At 36.0% G+C, this 14,605-nt stretch overlaps 1 protein-coding gene across 1 annotated transcript in view; it reads right to left on the reverse strand.

Moving 5' to 3' along the window:
• The window catches only part of LOC112918520 (phospholipid-transporting ATPase IB-like), a 162,864-nt gene that overhangs the window by 45,117 nt on the left and 103,142 nt on the right, over positions 1-14,605 (reverse strand). Inside the window, exons 25-27 of the mRNA XM_025996587.2 lie at positions 12,236-12,419; positions 6,593-6,703; positions 4,195-4,269 (exon numbers count right to left, since the gene is read on the reverse strand). Of these exons, the coding sequence (XP_025852372.2) occupies positions 4,195-4,269; positions 6,593-6,703; positions 12,236-12,419 (370 nt within the window). The remainder of the gene's footprint in view (positions 1-4,194; positions 4,270-6,592; positions 6,704-12,235; positions 12,420-14,605) is intronic.

Genomic DNA, 14,605 nt, shown 5'->3' on the forward strand with positions numbered 1-14,605 from the left:
CAGGCAGTAGTAGAGGGAGAAGCAGGCTCCATTCCCTGCAGGGAGCCTGACGTGGGACTTGATCCCAGGTCTCCGGGACCACACCCTGGGCAGAAGGCAGCACTAAACCGCTGAGCCACCCGGGCTGCTTGCCCCCTGCTTCATTTCTAATTAATTTCTAATAAGCTATGTTGTTCTTAAATAGTTAGGATTCTAATGTGTTATTAATAAGTTAATGCTTTGTAATTAACAAATATTCATCTTCATCACTAGCCATATTTATTTTTCTGAAGGCTATTATTTCTGTTACTGATATAGCCACTTCGCCTTTTTTTAAAATTACTGTTACATGATAAATCTTTTTCCATCCTTTTCCTTTTTACCTATCTGTGCCTTTATATTTGAAGTAGGTTTTGATTTTGTTAATCCAAGCTGACAATATCGGCCTTTTAATTGGAAATATTTAGACAACTTGCATTTTGGTGTAATTATAAATGTGGTTGGATTTAAATCTCCCATCTTCCTATTTGTTTCCTATTTGTTGCAGTTAGTCTTACTTTTTACCTTCTTTCCTGACTTCTTTTGAAGTAACTGAATATTAAGATTTTTATCTCCATTATTGGTTCATTAGCCATAACTTTCAGGGTTTTAGTTGTTCTTTAAGGTTTATAGTATACATATGCAATGTATCACAAAATTCAAATAGTACACCCCCCAATCCCTCCTCTCATTCTTTGTGCTATAGTTATCATACATTTCTATATCATACATTTTAATTCTAAATTAATGACAAATCCCAGAATACATTATTAATTTTGCTTTAAACAGTTATTTGTCATCATGATTGAATATGAGGAGAAGAGGGTAAGTCTCTTATTAATTCCCACATAGTTAACATTTCTCTTCTTTATTTCTTTGGATAGATCCAAATATTATCCCGGTATATTTTTTCTTTTGTTTGAGGCGCTTCCTTTAACATTTCAGGTATTACATGTCTTCTGGTGATGAATTTTCTATTTTCTTGGTTTATTTTCCAAAAGACATTTTTGCCGGACATAGAGTTTTGGGTTAATGGACTTTTTTCTTTCAGATCTTTAAAGACATTCCATTGTCTTCTGTCCTGCAAGGTTTTGAATGAGGAATCTGCTTTTATTCCTACATTTATTTTCCATACATAATATTTATTTGATTGATTTCAAGATTATTCTCTTGGTCACTGATTTTCAGCCATTTGGTTGTGTGTTTTTCTGATTTTTCTCTGTGCTTCTGTAATTGCTGTTTTCATATTTACTGATACTATTTCTGAAGTTTCTAATTTGCTCTTAATCCCATCCAGAAAAATGTCCATTTCCTATTTGTATTTTTCATCATAAGGTTTTATTTGGTTCTTTTCTATATCTTCTGTTTCTCCCCTCATTATGTTCCTTTATATTCTTGCACATTTGTCTTCCTTTATATTCTTGCACATTTATAAGATTTAAAATATCTGTTTTAAGTCCTTATGTACTATGTACTTATGTACTAATTCCATCATCTTTGTAATTTATATATCTACTTTCATTGACTTATTTTTCACATTATGGATCTTATTTTCCTATTTTTGCATGACTGAGAACTTTTGTTGGATGTACAACTTGGAATTCTGTGCTGTTGAATACTTAATTTTGTTCTTTAAATATTGTTTGCCTGTGTCCTGATTTGCAGGTTACTAACTTGCAAATTAGTTTGATTTTTTTTTTTTTTAGAGCTGCTTTTAAGTTTTGTTATGATGGGCACAGAATAGTGTTTATTATAGGTCTAATTTATCCCCGTTTTTAAAAGTGTGACTTAAGTATTCCCAATATTATGTGTAACTAGTTATCCCTAGCCCTGAATAAGCTCCAATAATTCATCCTACTGAATTCTGGTAGTTCTTTCCCTAGCTTTGGGTAGATTTTTCTCATGTATATACAAACCAGAACCTATAGATCTCCAGAGTCACTCATTCATTCTCTCTCTCAGTATGGTTCCTTCTTTGACATTCTAGCTACCATTGCCCACTGAGCTCCAACTTCTGTGTCTTTAATTCATTAAGACACCTGGGCTTTCTCTTGGATCCATCTTCCTGTAACTGTGACCTGGAAATAGGACTTCTCTCAAGGATCACTGCCATGGGCAGCCTGTTGTTTAATGTTTGAAAACTATTGTACTATATATTTTGTCTGACATTGTAGGTATTTCTGGTAGGAGGGTAATTCCTGTAGCAGTTAGTCATCCGTGGGTAGAGCAGAAATAATATATAACCTTCAGAAACAGTATGACAACCTATTTAAATGTAGTTATTTTTAAATAAATTTATTTTTTATTGGTGTTCAATTTATCAACATACAGAATAACACCCAGTGCTCATCCCATCAAGTGCCCACCTCAGTGCCCGCCACCCAGTCACCCCTCCCCCCTCCCCCCTCCCCTTCCACCACCCCTAGTTCGTTTCCCAGAGTTAGGAGTCTTTCATGTTCTGTCTCCCTTTCTGATATTTCCCACTTATTTTTTCTCCTTTTCCCTTTATTCCCTTTCACTATTTTTTATATTCCCCAAATGAATGAGACCATATAACTTTTGTCCTTCTCCGATTGACTTACTTCACTCAGCATAATACCCTCCAGTTCCATCCACGTCAAAGCAAATGGTGGGTATTTGTCGTTTCTAATGGCTGAGTAAATGTAGTTATCAAATAAGCAATCTAGCTCTCTTATTGCCAGTAACTATTTGAAATGTCCTAGGCTCTATCTTTTTCCCATCTGTAAAATATATACATAATGAAATAAGGTTTAATAAGTCCATGGATATTAATGTCATCATATACTATCCTAAAAAATCCACAATTTTAAGTTTCCCACCAGCCCTCATTTACTGCTTATTTTAAAAAGCCAGTCTCTGAGCTCCCCTTTATTATAATTCTTAAAGATTTCATTTATCTATTCATGAGAGACACACAGAGAGAGGCAGAGACATAGGCAGAGGGAGAAGCAGGATCCCTGCAGGAAGCCTGATGCAGGACTCGATCCCAGGACTCTGGGATCACACTCTGAGCTGAAGGCAGATGCTCAACCACTGAGCCACCCAGGTGCTCTCCTTGACCAATATCTGTGGCCTATCCATTCACAGTGAATTTTCTCACACGGAGGAGAGACTCTGCCACCCTAGTCTGTAATGAAACTCTAAAAAAAAATTGAGTATTGTCATCTGTGACCAAAAGCCTGGTAGAGACAAATATGTATATGACCTCAGATTCACTGGTATAATGCTCTAGCCAAATACGTTTAGAATTGACTTGCACACAACTATAACTATTCATAGCACTAGACATTTTTGTATTATTGGACACTCAATGACTTCTGTCTGAGGACTTCTGTCTATGCTGTTTCAGAATTCAAGCTCCTAGAAGACAGAATTTTAGAGATTAAAGCACAGGGTATCTAGATTGTAATATGCTATGATAATGGAGTACAAAAGAAAGGCCATGTAATAGTCACTGGGAGCCTAATTTTTATGCTAGGTTTCCCTAACCTCTCATTTTTAAAGTAGAATAATAAACAAGAAAAACAAAACAAAAATCTAAAGGGTGAATTAAAAGGCCACTTAACAATACTGTTATTTTTAGTTTTTTAATTTAAAATGAGTTAAGTGATAGTATGGGATTGTTTAGTTTCAGAAAATTCTGTTTATTTATTTATTATATTTATTATTTATTATAGGACTTCATACCAAAATTCATCATTTCCTACAAACATAGGGTGAAATATTTACAAAAGGACAAATTTTCCACCAGGAGGTTTAAAAGGCCAGGAAATTACCCACATTTACAGAGGTAGGTAAATATTAATTATGTATATTAAATGGACTGGGTAGAGGTAGAGTTCAATAATAATTACTTGGCTTAAAAGCCTGAAAACATTGTACAGGCATATAGTAAGGGGATTTTGGATGTATTATCAAAATACACTGCATACAAATTTATTGCAGTTGCTGTAGAATGATCTCCTATGATTGAAACCATGTGTGGAGAGTATGGGCTTCTGCAAGATGTGTCACAGCAACAAAGGCTCTAAAGATGTATCTGTGCTGCCTGCTGTGTATATAGATGATTGACTTAGATACACGTCCCAGACATAAATAATAAAGAAATGTCACTGAAGTTCTGTATGCTATCAGATAGAGACGGAGAATGCTTACCACATTGTACAAGCTAATGCACCAATGTTCAAATATAATCTGGCCAGAAAATCCATTAACAAAGGCAAACCAAAGCTGAAAGAAAAGAAAGTTCAAGAAGTTTTATATCAATATTGACCTAAATGTTTCCATTCACTGAAGTACTTAAAATATTGTACTTTATCATTCTTTTTTTATGTCATCAAATGGGATTTTGCCAAAATGTAAATAAAATCAAGCTTGAGTATTTGAGCTTAGCAGAAAGCCATCTGTTTATTTTAGAATTTTTATTTCATTCTCTATCAAAAAATAATTTCAATGAAATATTTAGATCTAATTGTCCAATAATGCATTGTATCGTAAAGAATGATATTGAATTGTAAAGGTTCAGAATGATTTTGTCCATGGCTTCAGCAAATTGTACCATCTGCAATTAATAACATTTGTAACTGACCCAGCCAAAAAAAGGAGAACTCCTAATTCAAAAAGACCTATGCTCCTCTATGTTTATTGTAAGATTATTTACAATAGCAAAAATGTGGAAGCAACCCAAGTGTTCAGAATAGATGAATGGATAAAGAAGAGGTGGTATATACATCCAATGAAATATTGCTCAACCATAAAAAAGCATGTGATTTCGCCATTTGTAACAACATGGATGGATTTAGAGGATATTCCTCTTTGATGTGAGTTTGTGTTATGTAACTTTTTGGGAAGAGTTTGAGAAAGATTAGTGTTAATTCTTCCTTGAATGATTGGTATAATTTGACAGGCAGGTCTTGATTACTGATCTAATTTCTTTCCTATTTATAGTCTGTTCATATTTTCTATTTCTTATTTGCCCAATTGATTTTTGACAAATGTGGAAAATCAATTTAATGGAAGGATAACTTTTTCATCAAATAGTACTGAAGTAATCAAATTTCCATGGACAACATAACTAGACAGTCTAAACCCTCCACTGTACACAAAAATTAACTGAAAATGGATCATGACATTAAGTGTAAAGTACAAGACTTTTAGAAAACTACATGGAGGAAAATCTTTGGAATCTAGAGCTAGGAAAAGAGTTTTTTGACATAGAACCAAAAGCATAATCCACAAAAGGAAAATTTATAAATTGGACCACATCAAAATTAAAAACTTTTGTACTCTGAAAGACTCTATTAAGATGACAAAACAACATGATACAGACTGGAAGAAAATATTTGCAAACTACATTTCTGCCAGAGGACTAACATCTAAAATATGTGAACTCTCAAAAACAATTCAATTAGAAAATGGACAAAAAATATGAAGACACATTTCAATGAAGAAGATATGAAGATAGCGAATAGGTACATTAGAAGATGTTCATTAGCTCCCATAGAAATGCATTTAAAACCACAATGACATATCACTACCCATCTGTCAGAATGGCTAAAAACATAGTTAGTGATCACATCAAACGCTGGTAAAGACCCACAGAAACAAGATTAACAGATGCTTTGCTGATGGGAATTGAAAATGGTAAAGTCACTCTGGAAAATAGTTGGGAGTTTCTTTTAAAACTAAACACGCATTTACCATATGATCCAGCAATTGTACTCTTGGACAGTTGTCCTAAATAAGTGAAAACTTGTGTTTGCACAAAACCTATATACAAATGCTCTTAAACAGGTTGATGCTAAAGGTTATGGTAAGAGAACAAATGATCCAGGGAACAACTTGTATCAATCTCAAGGGAATTATTCTGACCAAAAAAATGCAATCTCAAACGGCTATATACTAGACGATTCTACTTTTATAATATTCCTGAAAGAACAAAATTATAAGGATAGGGAACAGATTAGTCAGTCAGGGATTAAGGGTGGATGTGGATGTAAGGGGCAGCATGAGTGGGATCCTTGTGATGGAACAGATCTGTATCATTGGGGAAGGATTGGGGAGGGAAACAGGGCTCTGTCTCCATTTCTGTGGTGTTTATATCAACCTACACTTGTATAAAAATACATAGAATCACACACACAAGTATGTGTAAAGCTGGTGAAATATGAATAAGCTCTGCTGGTTATATCCTGCTGTTGATATTGTCCTGGATTATTCAAGGTGGAGTTTCGGTAAAATTAGGTGAATGTTTCATGGGACCTCCTAAAAATATTTGTTGTAACTTCCTGTGAATTTATAATTATTTCAAAGTAAAATATTTAAACATATATTTCCATAGCCAAATTAAAGGTTTACACAGGTATTTTTTAAGTCAGGTTGGTAGTTAGAAGATTCAAATTTACTGAATAACTTTGGGTGAATACCTAAAGCAGTATTATGTAATTTTAATTTAAATGACACAAAGTTGGCCAAAAAACCCCCTAGACTACCAAGCCTGATTTCAAAGAAAGACCTAACTTTTCCATGAAAGAAAGCGTATCTCTTTTCTTACCTCAATAATGTATAACACTACATTTTTGTAGAAACAATACAATATGCATTTTGTTACTCGAAAATAATTCCAAGCTCCATGAACCAACAGAAGCTTCTCCAAGTAGCTAAACTAAAAGAAACAACAGTCAGTGCAAGTTCAAACGAACCTACCATTTAGTAACAAAAGCCACAAAATGTCATTTTCTCTGCATTTCACACCTTAGAGTTCCCACTCTAGAATGATACAACACAGAAGGAAGCAGAATGAAACCAGTTTTGCAGACAACCTGACATAGTTCTCTATAAAGAAAATTTTTAAAAAGCTTTATGAAATTAACTTCTCTTATCACTAAAAAACCCCCTTTTTTAACATCACATTTTTTTTGCCCAGTAAATACTGCTTGGATTTTCACTTGGAATATTCAAGGCTTTTTTTTTTTTTTTAGAAGCAAATTTTTTTTTTTAATTTTTATTTATTTATGATAGTCACAGAGAGAGAGAGAGAGGCAGAGACATAGGCAGAGGGAGAAGCAGGCTCCATGCACCGGGAGCCCGACGTGGGATTCGATCCCCGGTCTCCAGGATCGCGCCCTGGGCCAAAGGCAGGCGCTAAACCGCTGAGCCACCCAGGGATCCCAATATTCACGGCTTTTAATCTGATAGTCACCTAGGACTTTAATCATAGTAATGGGACAGAATTATTTAATGAAAGGAACATCCTATTAAAAACAAAAACTCAGGGCAGCCTGGGTGGCTCAGCGGTTTGGTGCCACCTTCCTCCCAGGGCATGATCCAGGAGACCCAGAATCAAGTCCCACATCAGGCTCCCTGCATGGAGCCTGCTTCTCCCTCTGCCTGTCTCTCTCTCTCTCTCTCTCTCTCTTTCTCTCTCTCTGTGTGTGTCTCTCATGAATAAATAAATAAAATCTTAAAAAAAAAAAAAACAAAAAAACAAGAACTCAGGCTAAATCACTCATCTTTTTTAAATTTCTGATCAAGTATAAGTAATTATGTCTTATAGGAATCAGTTCCCCACTTCCTATAATAAATAAAAAGTTAAAAGTGAACGTTACATGCAGCCTCTGCAGTGTAGATGAGCCTCCTTACCCTTATCTACATACATACTTTCATAGCAGTTATCAAGTAACAAATGATAGACATTACTGTATATTTTTGTTTCCCACAATGAAAACTCCATGGGAGTAGGTCTCATTGTTTATGATGAATCCTAAACACCCAGAAACATGAATAGAATTTGATATTCACTCAATGAACATTTTTTTGAATAAGTGGCTATTTAGGAGTGTCATCCCACAAAATGAAGTAATTCAGTCATTGAAAGACTCCTAGAAAAAAAAAAGAAAGAAAGAAAAAAAGACTCCTAGAATTTAGTACTCACTTGAAAATGACACAAATTGATACATATGAAAAAATTTTCAACTTTCAAAAAAGGAGCATTTAAGATTTTGGACCATGAGGTTGCAGAATGTGGAAGAAGATGCTCAATCATAAAATGCAGAGCTAAACAAAAAAATAAGTGAATTAAAGAAAGGAGTCACTAAAGACAACATTCCTCTTGCCTCAGTTTTAGCTTTGTAGCAGTTTAAAGTCAGAGTTCCATTTCTTGGGATGATTCTAAAATATTAAGAAATTTGGGAAGAAGGATGTGAATAATTTGCACTTTTCATAGAATAAAGTGATCCATAATAAACATTATAGGTAGAATGTCATACTGATATCCTCTGAGAAGGTGAAGTTGTGCATTGCCCAGGAAGAGCAAAAGTAAAAGACATCTGTTTGACCACTGCTGCAGAATGCATACTGGTAGTACGTGGGGCAGCAATGGGCAAATTTCCACTTATAGTTCTGGGGATAAGATTCGTTCTGGAAAAAGTATAAAATGGCACGCATCATGTCAGAATACCTCTGCCCTCTCTGCGGTCAAAGCTGCTCTTGGGTCAAAGTAAGATGGAGGGAAAAACAAAAAACAAAACAAAAAAACCCAGGGTGGCTCCAAGTATTATCATTGACATGAAATAGCCTTTTAATGGGGGCCTGAGCATGAATCAAATCAATCTCCTGCATTAGTCTAGGTGTGGTACTTTAGGGTTGGGTGGAAGGAAGAAAAGAAAACTTGGAAGGTCCGATCCAAGATGGTGTCACAGGAAGACCTTCAACTGACCGATCTCCTTCATAGACAGACCATATTTACACTTATTTACATAGGAATTCCTCCTGAGGGCTGACTGAATAGCTTCTGCACAACAAAAGATGGAGACTCAGTAACAGAAAGAATCCCCACCCAGGACACTGCAAACTGCAGTAGGGAGGAACAGGAGTTCTTAGGGACGAATAGATTCCTCTGCCTTGGGGCACAGAAAAAAAGGCACAGTCTGAAAGGGCAACTAGAATATAAAGGAACCAACCCTAGAACATTCCCAAATAGCAGAGGAATGCCCTAGAACTCTCTCCAGGTTGGAAGAGCTAATGAGTACCATGGTTTGTGTTCTCCCTCTACCTTGATAGTTACCAACAGGAACAAGGTCTGGGTGGCATAGGCAGCCTGCCACCTCAGCAAGCCCTAGGCCACTGGCCCATTCCAGCCCCAGATACCAAAAAAAACCCCTAAACAAACAAAAAACAAACAAACAAAAACCCCACAGTTTAAAAGAGCAACTAGAATATAAAAGATCCAACCCTGGAATTCCACCAAATGGCAGGGGAGCTGCTGGAACTCATTTTAGGTTGAAGGGGCTGGCAAGCACCACTGTTTGCACTCCTCTCCCCCTTGATGACACAAACAGGAGCAGAGTTCAGGTGCCCTAGCCATCTAGCCGACCTGCCACCTGAGTGAGTCCTGGGCACCTAGCCTAGAGTAGCCCCAGACACTTTGGGCCACAGGATTTTAAAATGAAGATGGGTTAAGGGATCTCTTAGACAATATCAAAGGAAGTAACTGTGGAGGCCAAGAAAAATTAAGGCCATTCCACCTAAAGTTTAGCATTAGCACAAGTACAGCCATCTAAGGCCCCTGTGAATAAGAGCTGAACTTTACAGGAAAAAACTGCAGAATGTCCTCAATGTCTTTGGTGGGGAATCCCATATCAGAAAGACAACAGAGCCCACACAGCCGGCCCCCTGGTAGAAAGTCCCATATAAGAATGAGAACAGAGCTCAATGACCTTAATCTTGTAATTCCACTGCTGTGTATTTACCCAAAGAAAACAAAAACACTAACTTGAAAAGATATATATATATATATATATATATATATATATATATATATACCTTTATGTTTACTGAGGCATTACTGACAATAGCCAAGATATGCAAGCAACTTCAGTGTCCATCAATAGATGAATGGATAAAGAAGATGTGGTGGAGGGGGGATGTATAATGGAATATTAACCATAAAAAAGGATGAAATCTTGCCATTTGTGAAAACATAAATGGACCTAATAGGTATTGTGCAAAGTAAAATAAGCCCAAAAGAAAAAGGTAAATGCCTTATGATTTCACTTATAATGTGGAATCTAAAAAACTAGACCAAAAAATAAAACCCCAGAAATATTTCCCTGGATCCCCAGAACACCTGATACTGGCCAGGGTGATGTGTCTATAATGTTTATAGTTCAAGACTTATGTCACATAAAACTGCTGAGATCACTGGAAGCATGTGTCCCAATAGCATGTAGCAGTTTAGGACAGGATCAGGTGAATTTGGTGTGGTCATTTCCTTGTTTACACACACAGGTGCTTTGATCATAGTTTACTGACACCCCATCCCAGATACTCTAGCATCCTTAGTTTTCCCTGCTATAAAACCAGAACAGTTCATCTATGAGTGAGAACAAGATTTTCAGAATGGATCTGATTCAAACACTTGAATCATATGCTCTTCATCTATGCTGTAGAATCCTAGGAATCCATTTTGTTACCACTCTAGTTTCAGGCATCTGTTTACATGTGGACAGGGTACTAAATCATCTACCCTCTCAGAGACAGCCACCGTAAGAATAGCCCCAGCAAGGATGACCTATTCAGAGTATGGGATTATACCTCAGGAGCTGTTCAAGAATTACAAGTGGCTCCTGAATTCAGCAAGAGTGAAAAGTGTTATTGTTAGTTACTCAACTGTGATGAAAATACTATATCCATTAAGAGCTGATCTTAAATTATTGATTAAAATACTATATTCTTCAAAAGTCAAACTGTCAATATGTAGAAGGAGGAGATATTCTTGTTAGACATCCTAGGATATTATATAAATATGCAGAGGATGTAAATCACAGGCCACACACTCTACTTAAATACCTTCCAATAAATGGTACAGCCACTGTGGAAGGCAGTTTGGAAGTTTCTTACAAAACTGAACATATGGGATCCCTGGGTGGCGCAGCGGTTTGGCGCCTGCCTTTGGCCCAGGGCGCGATCCTGGAGACCCGGGATCGAATCCCACATCAGGCTCCCAGTGCATGGAGCCTGCTTCTCCCTCTGCCTATGTCTCTGCCTCTCTCTCTCTCTCTGTATGACTATCATAAATAAATAATAAAAAATTTAAAAAAAAAATAAAAAAAATAAAAACAAAACAAAACAAAACAAAACTGAACATATTTTTATGCTTTCACTATATGATCTAGTGATTACACTCCTTGGTATAAACCCAAAGGAGTTAAAAGCTGATGTCCACACAAAAAACCTGAACATGGATATTTATAGCAGCTTTATTAATAATTGCCCACACTTGGAAATAACCAAGATGTTTTTCAGTAGGTGAATGGATAAAGTATTGTACACCCAGAAAGTGGAATATTTTTCATCACTAAATAGAAATGAGTTGCCCAGCCATAGAAGACATGGAGGACACTTAAATGCCTATACTAAGTGAAAGAAGCCAGTTTGAAAAGTCTACATACTGTATGAATAGGACATTCTGGAAAAGGCAAAAATAAGGAGATAGTACAAAAATAGTGGTTTCCAAGACTTTGTGATTGGAGGGAATGATGAATAGGCAGAGTGCAAAGAATTTTTAAGGCAGTGAAACTACTCTATATGATACTATGATGGTGGATACTTGTCATTACTCATTTCTCCAAACCCTTAGAATGTATAATCCCCTAATGTAAACTGTGGACTTTGGGTGATGATGATAATGTGTCAATGTGGGTTCATCAGTTATAACAAATATACTGCTCTGGTTGGGGATGTTGATAATGGGGGAGTTTTGGGGGGAGGGTAGGGAATATATCGGAACTCTATATATTTTCTGCTCAATTTTGTTGTGAAGCTATAACTGCTCTAAAATATACAGTATATTTTTTTAAATGCATGCCTAGAGGCAATGACTACTTTAAAAAAAAACCGGAAATGGAGAGATTACAAGTCCAGGAAATCTTCATTGAGAGACACCATAAAGCAAAGTACATATTACAATTTTATGATACTGGAGATTTAGAGATTATATTAGCAGAGCTATAGATTCTTGATGGCATCAGTATGACCAACTCCATAACTGCTCAAGGAAAACTTTTACTGTAAAGTGCATGAGGACAAAACTAAAGAAAATCCCAAACATGCTGGTAGTTTCATATGAAAACTAACAAGTGGGGTAGGTCTCAGGGATGGACTCGCGGTATTCAATGATCATGCCTGTACTACTGACCTGTGCAATGGAATAATCTGAGTTGTTAGTGGCCTGCATGCCTTCATTCCCACTGATTCCCACACCCACATGGGCCATCTGGATCATTCCAACATCGTTGGCACCATCCCCAATGGCGAGGGTGATAGCCCCTACATGCTTCTTAACTAGGTACACAATTTCTGCCTTCTGGAGGGGAGATAACCTGAAAAAGAAGACAGAAACCACCACTCTTTTAGTGCTTTGTTTTTGCTCATTTTACTTCACCTTTAATCTACACATAACCACCTTTAAATGGTAGTTACTAGTAAATTTCCCAATGCACTATTTACACTTTTTACATACGTAAACACATTCCACCCACTAATCTGAAAGAACAGATGAATAAACAAGCAAAAAGCAGAATCAGCACTATAAATATGAAGAACAAACTGATGGCTGTTGGAGGGGAAGAGGATGGAGGGATGCACAAAATGGGTGAAGAGGACTTGGAGATACAGGCTTCTAGTTATGGAGTGAATAAAACATGGGAATAAAAGGTACTACATAGGGAATATAGTCAATGCTATTATAATAGTGTTGTATGGTGACAGATGGGAGCTACACTTGCAGTGAGCATAGCATAACATATAGAGATGTCCAATCACTATTTTATATTTCTGAAACTAATGTTATGTGTCAACTATACTCAATTTTTTAAAAAAAAGTTCCCTCCCACCCTCAATCAAAATAAAAAAGAAAAGCAAAGAAACCATGAAGTAACTTCTTAAACATCCCAAAAGAAATATACAATATCAGTTGCCCAGTTTACATGCAGATAAACTCTTCAATTTGCCTTTCTCTCCATCACTTCCTGTTGTCTAACACTGGCCTGCTATATTAATTTTTATCATCTACCTAAATGAGAGCAAGAAGTGAAGGCATTTATCCAAAGGATAGCCTGTAGAGTAGCCTATGAAAATCTAACTACCCTCAAGTGAACTTGAAAAATACCAAGATATATAAAACCATGAAGATATCAGTCAGGAGAGTCTGTGGTAACAACAAACAAAAGCTAAGTGATGTAACATAACAAATGCTTGTTTCTTTCTGTGGTATGTGTCCAACACAGATGAGGATACTGTTGATCCTTATTTTCCCTCAGATAAGCTACAAAAGCAAATTTTTAAATATTTCAGGCTAGCCAACCCTGTCTACACAAAATATTTACAGATATCCTAAGGAAAAAGAACCAAAAGTTTTATCTCTTACTCATCATTTACTAATGAAGCATTTATTCACTAAATAATTGAATACACACTTCTATCCAAAATGACAAGGGACACACAAAGGTTTTATTTTCTAGTAATCAAATGATCATCCCCTTCCCACAAAACAGATCCTAAAAACTAATTTAAATTTAAGCCTTTCAAATTTTAGGTGAGATTATTAGAAACTGGAGAGGTTTCCTTGACACACTCCAAATTTTAAAACAGAAGCACAGATAGAAAAACTTTTGCTTCATAGTGAAGAAAATATAATGAGTTAACATTACTATATTGTAGTTATAGTATGAAAAGTCATTGCAATAGAGGATGTTCCAGAAACTATTTGTAATTTCATTTCAATCAAGAGATGTTGGTTGTTTTGCTGGAATGCCCACAATGACAATAACTTCACCATTTAGTCTGGCAACTACTTTTAAATTCAGACTATGATATTTGTGGAAAAATGAAAAACTATCTCATATTAATCCCAAATTAGACTCTTCATACTTTCAAATCTTAATTCTATCCTCTGGGCGAAACAAGCTCTCCAAATATGAGAAGAGAACTATCAGGTGCCCACTAAACCTTTTTCTCCCCTTGCTAAACATCCTTGGGTGCTTCTGTCCTTTGGTAAATGTGGTTCTGGGCCTTTCACCAAAGCTCCAAATCAGTTCTGACCAGTTAATAATAGAAATGGATCATCACTATACTGATTTTGGATCCTCCCCACCCATATATGAAAATAAATCCTAAAATAATATTAGTCTTTTATAACCATCTGTTAACTGACCTTCAATTAATAAAACACTTTAGGTCATGTGTCCATGTGTAGGCATTAAGCCAGATTTCCCTAATCCTGGAATTTTAGGGTTATATCAAATTGATAGTATTTACATTCATGTCTGGCAAAGTTCATCATTTCATTCTATTGGCTGAAACAACACAGAAGTCCCATAGCCATCTATTCACTAAAATTGAAAGGGGAGAAGTCTACTTAGGGTAGGAAAAAAATAAATATGCTCTTTCAAAGCATAAAAGTGATAAGAAAACACAGCCCTAAAACACAGTTTTAGGAATTCAAAACAGACATTAAACAGCTAATTTCTATTCTTCTCATCCAAATGGACATTTTTACCTTCCAAAA

Source organism: Vulpes vulpes, chromosome 9 (assembly GCF_048418805.1).
Source record: "Vulpes vulpes isolate BD-2025 chromosome 9, VulVul3, whole genome shotgun sequence".
Lineage (NCBI taxonomy): Eukaryota > Metazoa > Chordata > Mammalia > Carnivora > Canidae > Vulpes > Vulpes vulpes.